The sequence below is a fragment of the Neohortaea acidophila genome (genome assembly GCF_010093505.1).
Source record: "Neohortaea acidophila strain CBS 113389 unplaced genomic scaffold BDY17scaffold_6, whole genome shotgun sequence".
In the NCBI taxonomy this organism is placed as follows: Eukaryota; Fungi; Ascomycota; class Dothideomycetes; order Mycosphaerellales; family Teratosphaeriaceae; genus Neohortaea; species Neohortaea acidophila.
In genome coordinates this window covers 135,185-148,263 of record NW_022985515.1, presented here as the reverse complement: position 1 = coordinate 148,263, position 13,079 = coordinate 135,185, and the positions used below count along the sequence as shown (strand labels likewise).

At 55.7% G+C, this 13,079-nt stretch overlaps 6 protein-coding genes across 6 annotated transcripts; 4 read left to right on the top strand and 2 right to left on the bottom strand.

Moving 5' to 3' along the window:
* The first annotated feature begins 46 nt into the window (after positions 1–46).
* Positions 47–2,552, top strand: BDY17DRAFT_298248 (ferric-chelate reductase-like protein). Its single transcript, XM_033733715.1, has 7 exons — positions 47–168; positions 221–302; positions 354–610; positions 675–786; positions 839–1,096; positions 1,153–1,254; positions 1,315–2,552. Exons 1-7 carry the CDS (start codon positions 123–125, stop codon positions 2,387–2,389), a joined length of 1,932 nt encoding a protein of 643 aa, XP_033588844.1. The 5' UTR covers positions 47–122; the 3' UTR covers positions 2,390–2,552.
* Positions 2,553–3,507: 955 nt separating this feature from the next.
* On the top strand, positions 3,508–4,215 carry BDY17DRAFT_324567 (uncharacterized protein; the record flags this gene model as incomplete). Its single annotated transcript, XM_033737215.1, has 1 exon — positions 3,508–4,215. The coding sequence occupies one exon, from the start codon at positions 3,508–3,510 to the stop codon at positions 4,213–4,215; it is 708 nt and encodes a 235-aa protein (XP_033588843.1).
* A 215-nt stretch (positions 4,216–4,430) lies between these two features.
* BDY17DRAFT_298242 (uncharacterized protein) lies at positions 4,431–5,279 on the bottom strand. The gene has a single exon (XM_033733714.1). It carries the CDS (start codon positions 4,911–4,913, stop codon positions 4,668–4,670), a length of 246 nt encoding a protein of 81 aa, XP_033588842.1. The 5' UTR covers positions 4,914–5,279; the 3' UTR covers positions 4,431–4,667.
* Positions 5,280–5,429: 150 nt separating this feature from the next.
* On the top strand, positions 5,430–7,666 carry BDY17DRAFT_298240 (Mysoin-binding motif of peroxisomes-domain-containing protein). Its single transcript, XM_033733713.1, has 2 exons — positions 5,430–5,574; positions 5,644–7,666. Exons 1-2 carry the CDS (start codon positions 5,526–5,528, stop codon positions 7,488–7,490), a joined length of 1,896 nt encoding a protein of 631 aa, XP_033588841.1. The 5' UTR covers positions 5,430–5,525; the 3' UTR covers positions 7,491–7,666.
* On the bottom strand, positions 7,667–9,729 carry BDY17DRAFT_298239 (uncharacterized protein). Its single transcript, XM_033733712.1, has one exon. The coding sequence runs from the start codon at positions 9,424–9,426 to the stop codon at positions 7,750–7,752; it is 1,677 nt and encodes a 558-aa protein (XP_033588840.1). The 5' UTR covers positions 9,427–9,729; the 3' UTR covers positions 7,667–7,749.
* Positions 9,730–10,792: 1,063 nt separating this feature from the next.
* Positions 10,793–12,723, top strand: BDY17DRAFT_251229 (putative major facilitator superfamily transporter; the record flags this gene model as incomplete). Its single annotated transcript, XM_033731155.1, has 2 exons — positions 10,793–11,877; positions 11,931–12,723. 2 exons carry the CDS (start codon positions 10,793–10,795, stop codon positions 12,721–12,723), a joined length of 1,878 nt encoding a protein of 625 aa, XP_033588839.1.
* Positions 12,724–13,079: the final 356 nt, after the last annotated feature.

Here is a 13,079-nt window from a genome sequence, read left to right as displayed (position 1 = left end):
CCACAAAAACTGCTCTAGCCCGCTGGTGATCATTTTCCGCCATAAAAATCTCGTTTCCTTCTCCGAGTTCCCCAGCGGCCCCCAGCAACGCAGAGCACGACCCTCAGCCTTGCGACACAATCATGCACATGCACGCAGAGGTCGCGGCCTGGCTTTCCTACCCGCTGCGTGAGTAGTACATGGTGCAAGATCATACACCGCGATGCTGATTATACTGCAGAACTGCATTCGAGTCGTGCGTTCGATTGCGATGGCTTCACGCCGGAGCAGTGTGAATACTACCAGGAAAAGTGGCATTTCTGGTAAGACTCGCCTAACTGGATTCAATTCGATTCGACTGACAAGGCCGCCAGGTACCAAGCCGATCACGTATTCGCCTTGCCGACCGTCGCTTTCTTCATGTGTAGCATCGGGATTTTCATCATTGGCCACTTCCTCACACAACTCTCCGTACTACGCAAGAAACGAGATTCGTCTTCACTATGGCGAAAGACGATTGCTGCAACTCGATATCTTGCCTACCGCGGCTTCCACATCGAACGCCTGAGATGGAACTCGGCACCCATTGGGTTGTTGCTTCTGGCAGCAATTGGAGTCGTCTACTTCTTTTGTAAGATTCCAGCGTACCCTTTGTCCTGAGGATGGCATGGTTGTTCTAATCTCCGATGACACAGGCATGGATCTCGTCCCGCAGCCGTACTACTGGCCCAGTCTCTCCTACGGCCACTCACCGCCGCTAGCAACTAGATCCGGATGGTTGGCTCTGGCATGCATGCCGTTCGTCTTGTAAGTCACGCCTCTTCCCTCAGGACGAAAACACATAATCTAACGTCGACAGTGCAACCTCGACCAAGACCAACTGGATCACCCTGCTGACCGGCGTACCACACGAAAAGCTCCAATTCTTCCATCGATGGATCGCGTATGCCTTCTTCATCCTGTCGCTGCTGCACACCTTCCCTTTCATCGTGTACTCGATCCGCTTCCACATCATGGTGGAACAATTCACCCAGGGCGCTCTTGTGTTCTACTGGACAGGCATTGTCGCCATCATCTGCCAAGCTTGGCTCACCTTTGCATCCCACAGCTCGATTCGGTACGTACACTTCTGTCTTGCATGGCTGGCGAAGTGCCTCGCTGACTCCATTGTAGCAAGCTTCTCGGCTACGAGTTCTTCAAAGCTTCGCATTTGCTCGTAGTGGTCGTATTCATCGTTACTCTATTCTGGCATTGCGGTGCCACGTTGACATCATGGTGAGTCTGGCCCCCATCTCGCCATTATCGGCAACGACGCTTCCACTGACACATGGCCAGGGACTACTTCATCGCCACCGCAGCAGTGTATGTGCCGTGTTTCGTCTTCGCCTGGGTGCGCACCATCTTCGAACACGGCACCAACCAGAAGGCACGAATCTACGTCGAAGACAACGGCCTCACTCGCATCGAGGTCCCCGCCAAGTTCGACTGGGCTCTCGGGCAGCACTGCTTCCTGCGCTTCACAAGTTTCGGCATTCACGCCTTCTCATCCCACCCCTTCACCATCTGCTCCTTGCCGGAATTTGACGGACAGTCGACTGCGACCTTCTATATCCGTCACCAGCGCGGTTTCACTGCACGCCTTTACAACTATGCTTTATCGAGGCCGGGGGTCTCTGTTCCGGTGCTAGTGGACGGGCCGTATGGCGGTCTTGATATGAGCAAATTCGACGGCAGCGATCGACTTGTGGTGATTGCCGGTGGTTCTGGAGCAGGCTGGTCCTTGTCCTTCATCGAAGAGTTTGCTCGGCGTAGTCTGCCATGGATGCAGCGAGATGCACCTCTGGAAACCATCTCCTCAGAAGAGAGCAAGCCTGCCCTCGAGAAAGGCACCAACGACTCAAGTTTGGCCAGATCTCAGTCAATGAGAGTGATACTGGCTACCAGGGATACCTCTACCCGTGTCTGGTATCACAATGCCATCAACGAGCTGCTGCGAAAGTACTCACTCGACACCTCCGCGATCGAGATCGACGTGCAAGTCTATCTGACTGGCGAAGCGGAGAGGCATTCTGATACCCACAATCCTTCCACAAGTCCAGACGACTCGACCGCATCCTCTTCACTGGAAGAACTCAACATCGAGATGGACAACAAAGATGCAAAGGGAGGCTCGTCGCCGGACAAAGCAGCTGGCGAAGAATACCGCGGCCGACCGGACCTACCGCTCATCATTCAAGAAGAGACGGGCAAAAGCTGTGGGAACGGAGACTCCATCGGCGTGTTTGTTTGCGGGCCCGGGACGATGCAGCATGATGTGCGGAATGCGGTGGCGAGAGCCAATTTGGGCATTCTCAAGGGCTCGAGCTCGGGTGAGGTTTACTTGCATACCGAGAGTTTCGATTGGGCGTGAGGCGTGGACATGGGGGAGTTTGAGAGAGATAGATAGATTCTGATGATGACATTGCTGAGCTTTTTGAACAATTTGCTCAATGCGAGCGAGTATCACCAAACTTGCATCATGAAAGTCAGGCGTGCACTCCTTACATTGTCCCAAGGTTTCCATTCAATGCACTTGAGCGTCACATTGATGGTCATTGAGCAAGATTCAGGCCTTTTGCTCTCGAGGTGACGATCATTTCCATCACGACAGTAATGGAAACTCCTCTCGAGTCAGATTGCCGCTGAATGAGCATGTTTTTGCATTATCCTTGTTGGGTATACGCTGGCGAGGCTGGGCAATTCAAGGGCTCGTGGAAGACCCACATCAAGCTGGAGATCTTTGGAGCAGTTTCGACTTCACCTGTTCGTTCGCTCCTGTGCCCACAAGGCTTGCAGCGACTACTATGATGGCTGTGTCCGCCACTCATTCTTGCCCATCTCGAAGTGAGATATAGCATTGCACAGCAGCGATATGATAGACCAGCGATGCGTCGGAACATGAACGCGGGCGTGCTGGTCGTCCAAATCCTGATGGTGGCCTGCCTCCGCGTGCAGCCCTCACAAAATTGATTTATTCGTGGGACAAAGAGGCAAGTCTGCAGGTCACTTGATGACGAGCAGCTCAGGTGTAATTGATTGTTTGCTGTAAAGAAAAATGAATCGATCGCAGAACAAACCTCCTGTCACGTGTAAGTCTGTGAATCTGGTCATGCCTCAGGCATTCATCTCCAAGACTAAGGTACTGGCCATCTTTCCCTCCTGCATGATTGCTGTTGCATCGTTTGTCCCCTGCAAAGGCCCAAGGCCCGAGTTTGATGCACATTGACGCAGACTTCGTTATTCACTGTTGAGCATCACTGCTCTCTTCACAGCGCCGGATTCACGCAGCTTCGTGCCACCATTCGGCTGCGCGCCGACAACCTCCAATCTCGAAGCTGCCCTTTCTCTTTGTCACGCCTAATCGTCACCCTACTGCCCGCCAGCATCGCAACGAGAACCCCCAGCACAGCCACTGCGCGTGTGGCGCGTCTTTCACCGCCCACATCCGGTAGGGATCCCACCAGCGGCGCACTCGTCATCCTCACTAACATGGCTTCGCAGAACAGCTTGCCACAGGGCGAATTAATTGCCCCTGCAGTCAGGCTGGTGACCATGCAACGATCTTCGTCACTTGTCGGTGAGCAGCAACGCGCGAAACACTCTCCTGCCAACGCCGACCATCAGCAGGCTGCCGGACTTGAGTCAGAGCGATGTCCCATTGTCCTTCCCAAGCATTACATCACTATGGAAGACCTGAGGGCTTTGCAGGCTCGACAGCGGACTCAAGACGAGAAAGGTGTTCTCACAACTGAGAAGTCGCGAACGGGACCACGCCTCCGTATCGGGCCGCGGAACTGGGACAGCAGCTCCAGTATCCGCCAGAACCGACACGAGCCATACAAACCAGCAACCGATGCGGACCTGGCAGTCGACAGCGAGAAAGTTCATCGAGTGGATGAGCGAAGCGAGCCAACATCCACAAAAGAGTCAGCACCACGCATTGCAGGCGAGCATTCTGAGGCGACGCAGGCCCCAACGCTGCAGAAACCGGCACAGCAGACGACAGGGACGCAGACAGAGAATACGGAAGTCGTGATCGATGACGCTACGCATGCAACTGAAGGTGAACCGGGTGTGGTCAACGCGGACAACGAGACAAGTCACGTTGAGGTCAAAGTACTGCTTTCTCCATCGGTCAAGGTCACAACGACCGTCTACAAAGCGGGGAAAAAGGTGAAGGAGATTGTCGTGGAATGACGTCTAGCCATTGCGGCAGTCAATTCGCGCTCGGGGTGGGAATGGGATGGGGGTCTTGTGGCGTCTTCAGCGTGGGCAGTGACCATCATTGTGCTGAGTTTTGAGTCCAGGAGCTCGACGATCTCAATGCTGGTACATCAGGCGCAATGATTATGAGTCTAGCGAAGTACGTAGCTCTCTATCAATGTCGAATCTCAAAGGCTCTCGTAATCTACTTAACAATGCTACCGCACTCTTAAACACATACTTACAGCATAACCAAAAAAAATTGTCGCGGTGCAACCTTCTCAGTTGAGCACCGACTGGATACCAATCCGAAGATTGATATGTTGGGTGGGGCAACCACCCGTCTCTAAATGTTTGATGTTTGTTCGTCGAAGATGATTGCTAGCACAAGGCCGGCGAAAGTAAGGGGTGAGGGCGTGGACAGTCTAATGAACGCCACTGCCTGGCTACAAGTAGCAGGCGAGAAGAGGGAGTACAGTGGTGGAACTTTCTGATGGAAAGCCACGAGTTTTTGCCAGCTGGTCTGCTAACGGCCACGATTGCGCCAGACCAGCTGGCGAGCGGGAAGACGTTAATGATGGCGATATATCTCTGAGACCAGAGCCGAAGATCCACCGTAGTTGAACTGTCAACACGCAAAAATGAAAGACTATTCCCCCTTTCGTCATTCGAATGCGTGACTTTCCGCACATTCCATTCCTTGAGTCAGCAAAAACAATTCCCCCCCCAATTCACAACACTCGAACCCTCACCCTTGATAGCCTGACACCGCAAAACATCAAAAACGAAACACCTTCGAGGTGAAGCCAAACTCAGCCGCGCACATTCATCCTTTCGGACTTTCATAGGGCCTGGTTTTGATCTTTTTTAGAGAAGAGCCTAGATATTAGCAGTTCACCAGGGGGGAGGGGGCACCTCACACTTCACTTTTTCGTCACCGAGGGAAGTGTGAGGGACCAATCACTTGAACAGACTTTAGCGAAGAACTGCAAGTGATTGGTGAAGTTCGAGCACAAAATTATCGTCTATATAGTCATGAAAAGGGAGCGAGGTTTAGCCGGTGCGGGAGTGTTGCACAGGCGGGTTGACGTCTGTTTATATATGTCGTCCTGCAGGCCAGAGCCTGATGTGACGTTGACGTCGCTGACTCAGCGCCGCGCCGCGCGAACCAATCAACGCGAATGTGGCGCGTGACCAAGTAATTGACCCCATCCTTCCTACGTCGAACATGCGTCCACTTCTCATACACACCGCATACGCCGGGAACTAGCCCGAACATGACATGACCTGGCGCAAGTGGATGGATGGAGACAGTCCTTTCGCGCGAGACCCCGCTCGCCGCATACCTGGAAGGTGAAACGCCCTCCCGACGCGCTGCTCCACGCGACGTGACTAGCATTCACTAACCCACCTGTCATCCAGGCGAAGGGCAATTCGATCCGACCACCGACGACGAAGATCTCCACGATGACCGACACTCCGACGGCCACCCTCCTCAGACTCCCTTTGCTCCTCAACCCACATACGCGCGACTCCTTAAACGCCTGCCCAAGCCGACAACTCCCCACATTCCTACCAAGCCGCTGGGACGCGTGCAGCAGCTGCATCATGCATGGTCGTCGGCGTGGAACTCCCGTCTAGGACGTGCAGACAACACTCGATTCCTCGAACACTTCCGCTATACCATCGTCGCTTCCCAATTGCTTAACGAATACCTCGACCAAGGCGCACTTCCTCCGCCATCCGCGCCAGGTCTTGGTATCTCTCTCGACGGCACGCCAGACCATGCGCCTGCCAACCCGATCGCAACAAGTTCTCTTTATGGCGCCGGTCTCACCGCAGCCGTCGCATTTGCCCTGGTATACCTCATCCATTGGGGCCGCAGCAGTCATGACGGCGGCATCAGCAAGAGCAGGATTGTCCTCGTGCTACTCGTGTTCCTTCTTATATTCATCGCCGGCTATGCCTACGTTCGACGGCAGTGGCTGAAATTCTTGCGTTGGAATGCCGTCACTCAAGTCACCAACCTGACTGCCAACTGGCAGTCCTTCGAAGTCTCCGCTAGCTCCGCGCTGTCCCTGATTCAAGAGGTGGAGCTCGTGTCAAGGGGATACCGTTTGAGTAGTCCATTGGGTCCTGCGTCCAGAATCGAGGACCATGGCGCGAACAGACGATGTCTCCGGCTTCGACAATGCCTCCACAAAGCCTACTCCACTCTTCTCCCGACTTGCGTTCACGCCTGTACAATTCTACGAGACTTCATTGACAAAGACGATCTGGAGAGATACTCCGAGGTCTACAACCTGCACCCGGCCGACATTGCAGACGCCCTCAACGCCGACAGCTCCACACCCAGCCCGGAAGACGATCTGGACTCCCTCAAGTCCCTCCGCGTGCTCAGCTTCCGCGCCAGCATCCTCCGCCGCCTCACCTTAAGCACCCTCATGTCCCTCGAAGCAGACGGCGGCAAACCCGACTTCGCCCGCTGGCGCCTCGCCACAGACGCCATGAAACTCATCACCGACACCGCCCTCGGCCCCTCGGCCGACAAAATCCAACATATCCTCCGCGACATGGAAGTCCTCACCCTCCCAACCAGCCCCTCGCCCTCCCGCCCACAAACCTCCGCCGCGCGCGAAAAGCTACGCAGCCAAGTGCGCAAAATCTCCACGCTGTCCGCCGGGATCAAAACGCTGCAAGCGAAAATGCAAGTCCTGCGCGAAGAAAGCAATCGCTCCATCGAGCTGTCCGAAGATCCGACTGATCTCGGCCCGAGCCTGATGGCGCAGTACGAGTCGATTGGCGAGGATTTGAAGGAGCTGATGCAAGCTTGGGAGGCGGGGAAGGCGTCGCTGCAATCCAATTTGACGAAGCACGAAAATAGACTCTCCTCGCTCGCGTCGAGTCCGCGCTCCGTCGTGTCGAGTATAGGCGGTCTGACAGCCGTAGAAGAAGACAGCGGCAGCAGCGCCGGACTAGCCGCAGCCCTCAAAGCATTAACAGGCGATCCCTTCTCGCCCTCGAATCGATCCTCTCTCGGCACAGGCACGACGTCCGACGAGGAAGTGTTCGAAGCGGTCGCGATGCCCCGACAGCGGAGTCCGTTGACGCGCGAAGAGCGGATTGGCCGGATGCGCGAGGAGAGAGAGCGCCAGGCCGTGCTGCGCGCGAAGAGGGATGCGAATACGAATATGTTGCGGGAATTGGAGTCGGTGATTCATTTACGGCCGAAGAGGAGGGAGGGCGGGATGAGGGTTACGTCGATGTGAGTACTGGGTCTGGCTTGGAGGGGGTATACATGGGTGGATTGGCTGGGTATTTCAGCGAGGAGTCCGGCGATTTGTTTGTACGATACTATGTGACGGGATTAGAGAAAGGCATGCACTGCCGGTAGAGCGTCTTGTATAATGATCAAATCGCGCACAGCGCTTTCCTTCTTATTTGGAGTACCTCATAACTAGTCGCTGCAGTGTCATGAATTCGTTCCTGATCACAACGGAATCGCAACCTCCACAGTCCCGAGATCTCTCAAAACTCGAACTCGAAGCTCGTTGTCCGCCCCAGCGAGGGAGCATCCATGACTGCCGTAGGAGCAAAACCCGCAGCCGGAACTCTCGGAGGCGATGCCTGGTACCCTTCTCCTTCGCCGTAGTGCTGACCGTGACTCCAGCCAGCCACATCGACCTGTTTTGGTACCTTTGGCGGCGACGGCAGGATAACAGCCGAATCCGAATCCCACTGCCGAGCGTGGCGAGCTTCATCTGCCGCCTCGAAATCCCCGCTGGAAAGTGAGGGACGTACACGTTTGGCAGCGGGCAAGGGGCTGGAGGCCGGTGCTCGTCTCTTGTGGGGATCGAAGGTACTGTTGATCTCTGGCGGTGTCAGGTCTGGATCTAGCGGCGTGTCGAAGTCGTGTCTAATGCGGCTGTAGTTGAGGTGTTGCTGGTATGCTTGCATTGCTTGTGGGCGCATGCTGAATGATGTTGTGGTGCTGTCAAAAGGCTCATGTCTCGGTGGCGCGAAGCTTCGCTGGAGATGATCGCGTGCTGCTGGATGCGGTGGAGACGCTGTATTTTGGAACGCAGGAGTGTTGATCAACCAGTCTTGTTTTGGATTTGTGTCTCTTTGCGAGGCGATGATGGGCTGCTGTATGTAATTTCCCCTTGATGCGGAACTCATACTTTTGCTGGCGTACGCGTTGTAGAGATTGGGTCCGCGTGAATGTTGGGATTGGTTGGATTCGTATGGGTCAATGCTTGAAAACGATGGCAATGTTTGCAAGCCGTTGGACTGAGACAAATCGTAGGGGTTCGTGTGGTGATACGGTGAGTCCAAACTGGTGCCCCTGGAGCCTGCAGAGACACGAGCGTTATGCATCGACTCGCTCTTCCGAAAGGGGTTGACGTTCGTTTGACTTGGGGTGATTCCATTCAGCGGGGGCCTGAATTCGTAGCTCGGGCTGTAATGTTTTCCCACTGTCTGGCCGTTGGGAAAATGTAGGACTCCGGATCGGACACCTTGCGGCGGAGTAGCAGGTGCCAAGGGAGTTCTCGATTTCCAGTCCTCAATCAACCTCCCCAGCGAACTGCTACTCCTGAGGAGACTGGGCCGAGCAGGTGCATTGTCTCGACGTTGTCTCGTAGTGCTCCTGCGACGTGGTGGGGTGTCTATCTTCGCTGGTGACGCCGTCAAGTCGGACTTGGGAGGAGAAAAGCTGTCCGCCTTGGATCTTTCTGGGTACGCGTCCTCGGTTGAAGCCTCTGAGCTTGCGCTCTCCGCATAGTTTACCACCTTGGCACGAGCACGCGTACTACGCCGGAGTTCTGAAGTTTGCTTTGGGAGGGCTGGTTTTCTCCGCGGTTCCTTTGGCGATGGTGGTGTGGCCGTAAGACTCTGAACATCTGCAGCGTCCGAAATGTCTGAAAGGCGACGTCGCTTCTTCGAAGCCACCTGGATTTCCTCAAAGATGACTTCTTTCATCATCGGCGTGGATGTGGTAGAGAGCGACATTGTTGCAAGCTTGACTGGCGTGGGAGGCATGACGTTCACCTGCGGTGTGGCGGTGCTGGGTGTTTTTTCAGGGCTGTTGTGTGTTTCTGCTGGAGGCTGTTGAACTTGATCCAGGGTGAAATAATCAGGTTCGAAAGGATGATCAAGCCTCCTGGCTTCCAATGCAAACACATGTTTGCGAAGCTCCGGGACCATGCCAGCCTCGACATGTGGTGGCAGGTGAAATGGAGGAAAGAGGCCGGGCTTGGCCAGGCGGCAGTGCTCGGCGCGTTGCCGCTCGTAGACAAAGGCGCATTTCAGAATGGCGACGGCTTGGGCTCGCAGACGCGATTCGGCAAAGCGCGCAGATCCGATCAGACTGCTGTGGACGTCTTCAAAGAACTCGCCTTCGAGCTCGCGACGGCAGTAGAAGCCCGCGCTCCCACAGAGCTGCGTCGTCTTCACTCTCTCCAACTCGTAGTTGGGACAGGCGGCTTTGATGTAGAAGGGGAAGCCGGCTGCCAGGTCGCAGGCTGTCTCGGTGATCTTGATGTGTCGACAGCGGGCCTCCTCGAACCGTTGATAGCACATATCGTCTTGCTTGGGTGCTGGTTGAATGCTGTGGGAGGGGAAATGTTGTTGGACGGTGCATTGAATTGCGCATGTCGTGCTGGTGTGAAAGAAGTTGTCGGAATAAGGTTGGGCGACATGACCTCAGGGGTGCTTGTTTGTTGAGAGAGAAGGAGCTGGGAGGGAAGGAGCGATGCACAAACGAAGCCCAGCGTAAAGCATGGGAGTAGACGGTGAGGAAATAGAGGATCGCGTGACTCTCTTACTTGGCCATTCGCAGGCATTCACTTACACAATTCAAGTTGAGAGCCGTGAGCTGCTGACGACGGAGAAGGACAGGTCATTGCGCGTGCAGTCACCCTCAGCATCCAACGCGATGCAGCCATTTCGCAGTGAGTGGCAGGATACACGTGCGGCAGAGGATACACTCATATCGAAGGCGATGGGATGCTGGCGAAGGCCTGTAGCGCATGCATGGGTCGATATCTGATTCGTCAAGCATTCGGCCGTGGGCTACTGGCCGGCGCCTCACGTATTCCCGTATCCCGCTCGTCGAACAGGATATGATCAATGACCACACTGCCGTCTACCAAACGCCGCCTCGGAGCCGAGCAGAGGGAGTGGTGTGGAAAGTTTATGATATTCACGGATCCGCCCAATCAGAGGCGAGTGTCGCGAGCACGCGAAAAGTCATCCAAGCAGTAACAGCGTGCCGGCCCCATTTATCCGTCCCAACACGGCAACATTCGTATTCAGATTTGGTGGGGAGGGTCGGCGCCGGTTCACGTGGCCCCGCCGACGGCGCCCGGAACTTTGGTGACACTCGAAAGCCCGACTCCGCTCGTTCGCTTTGTATACATCGCGCTCGTCATGGAATCCCTATACTAAGGTATAAAGCGTTTCGTGGAGTTTCCAATATTCCGCTCAGCCTCTCGACCCATCAATAATACCCAGGCGATGCACTCGGTCCACCACTCACTTGCATAAACAACTCCCTGCCGACACACCGAGGATGGATGACAGAAAAAAGGACGAGAGCGCCACTGCGCACGACACCAGCACCGCCACCACCGAGGAAACACGCACCACAGCCGCGAAGAAAGAGACAGGAACGACAGAGCGTGTCGCTTCGAGCGCATCGAGCGACCACGAGGCACACGAGGAAACGGCATCGGACGATGCGGACAACACCACCACCACCAAGGCGGAGGAGAAGAAGTCGGGCATTGATGGCCGGTCAAAGAGCAAAGTCGCCGTCATCATGTTGGCCTTGTGTCTGGCCGTCTTCCTCGCTGCCCTCGACGTCACCATCATCACCACCGCCCTCCCAACCATCAGCGAGAACTTCCACTCCACCGCCGGCTACACTTGGATCGGCTCGGCCTTCTTGCTGGCCAACGCCGCCTCCATCCCCTCGTGGGGCAAAATCTCCGACATCTTCGGCCGCAAGCCCATGCTGCTATGTGCCAACGTCATCTTCATGGTCGGCTCGCTGATCGCCGCTCTCTCTATAAACATTGGCATGCTCATCGTCGCTCGAGTCATCCAGGGTATCGGCGGCGGCGGCTTGATCATTCTCGCCAACATTGTCATTGGTGACCTCTTCAGCTTGCGCAATCGCGGTGCCTTCTACGGTCTCATTGGAGGCGTCTGGGCCATCGCTTCCTCGCTCGGCCCCATCCTGGGCGGTGTCTTCACCGAAGACGTCACCTGGCGCTGGTGTTTCTACATCAACTTGCCCCTCGACGGCATCGCCTTCTTCATCCTGCTCTTCTTCCTCGATGTCAAAACGCCGCGGACACCGCTCCTGCAAGGCTTGAAGGCAATCGACTGGGTCGGGTCCATCACCGTCGTCGGCGGCACGCTCATGTTCCTCTTCGGCCTGGAGTATGGTGGAGCAAGCTTCCCATGGGACTCTGCCACGGTCATTTGCCTGCTCGTGTTTGGCGTGACTACCTGGGCACTCTTTGGCGTGTGGGAGTGGAAGTTCGCCAAATACCCCATCATGCCCATGAGCTTGTTCGGCAGCGTCACTCGCTTCGCCACCCTTGGCGTCGTCTTCTTCCACGGTTTCGTCTTCATCTCCGGCTCGTACTAGTAAGTCTCCCTGTCCCCACCCGTGGTGATCTCGTCCAGCTAACAACGGACAGCCTACCGCTCTACTTCCAAGCCGTCCGGAACGCCAAGCCACTCAACTCCGGCGTGGATTTACTACCAACCGCCATTTCTCTCGCCATCTCCAGCATTGGCACCGGCATTTGGGTGAAGAAGACGGGCCTATTCCTCTACCCGATCTACTTTGGCTTGACCCTCATGACGATCGGCTACGGCCTCTTCTACGACATCAGCGCCCGCACCAGCTGGGCCAAACTCATTGGTTTCCAGATCGTCGCGGGCTTCGGCATTGGCCCGTTGTTCCAAGCGCCCATCATCGCCCTCCAGGCCCACATCAACCCGCGCGACATCGGCACTGCCACCGCGACGCTGGGCTTCGTGCGTCAGCTCGCGACCAGCTGCAGTGTCGTCATTGGCCAAGTCGTCTTTCAGAACTCCGTCAAGCAAAAGTCCGCCGACTTGCTGCGCATCCTCGGCCCGAAGCTGGCGCAGGAACTCGGCGGAAGCGCCGCGGGAGCCAACACGAAAGTCATCCAGGCTTTGCCCCCTGCGCAGCGCCTGCCGACTCAAGTCGTCTTCGCCGATTCCCTGAAGCCCATGTGGGCCATGTACTGCGCCTTTGCCGGCGCGGGCCTCCTCACGTCGTTCCTCATTCGCAAGAAGACGCTGACGTACAACCACACCGAAACCAAGACTGGCATGGAGGCGGAGGTGGAGAATGCGGCCGCGCGCAAGGCGGAGAAGGACGCAAAGAGAGATGCCAAGGCTCACAAGGCCGGTCAGCCAGTGGATGAAGAGAAGGCTGTGGGTGTTGACGAAAGCAAGTGATTGAAATAGATGTACCTCTGCATGGGAGGATCAATAGATAGACCTTGATTTTCTTGTACACTTGCATAGCGCTGATGGCCGGTCGGGGCGGTACGACTGGTATTATGACTGCAATGATCGTAAACTCTCAATTAACATTGAAACTTCTTACATCCTCTCAGACCTTCTCAGTCATTCAATCAACCGATTCAACCGATTCCTCCACGGCAGCCGATGTACGACAATGGTGTGGTTGTTCTCAGCCTGACGACAGGGTGATCCGTGCGTTGGCGCACCTTCCGCCATTGGCGAAGCGAGCGAGCTGCTGGAATTTTGGAACGCACTGGCCAGCTCGAACGTGATGATGAGTCGAATGT

Bases quoted from the DNA above. Each gene is read 5' to 3' on its own strand.
- BDY17DRAFT_298248 (XM_033733715.1), top strand. From the start codon at position 123: ATGCACATGCACGCAGAGGTCGCGGCCTGGCTTTCCTACCCGCTGC. The intron at 169-220 runs GTGAGTAGTACA...ATTATACTGCAG, and splicing joins CTGGCTTTCCTACCCGCTGC to AACTGCATTCGAGTCGTGCG. The intron at 303-353 runs GTAAGACTCGCC...CAAGGCCGCCAG, and splicing joins CAGGAAAAGTGGCATTTCTG to GTACCAAGCCGATCACGTAT.
- BDY17DRAFT_298242 (XM_033733714.1), bottom strand. From the start codon at position 4,913: ATGTGCGGAAAGTCACGCATTCGAATGACGAAAGGGGGAATAGTCTTT.
- BDY17DRAFT_298240 (XM_033733713.1), top strand. From the start codon at position 5,526: ATGGAGACAGTCCTTTCGCGCGAGACCCCGCTCGCCGCATACCTGGAA. The intron at 5,575-5,643 runs GTGAAACGCCCT...CCTGTCATCCAG, and splicing joins GCTCGCCGCATACCTGGAAG to GCGAAGGGCAATTCGATCCG.
- BDY17DRAFT_298239 (XM_033733712.1), bottom strand. From the start codon at position 9,426: ATGGTCCCGGAGCTTCGCAAACATGTGTTTGCATTGGAAGCCAGGAGG.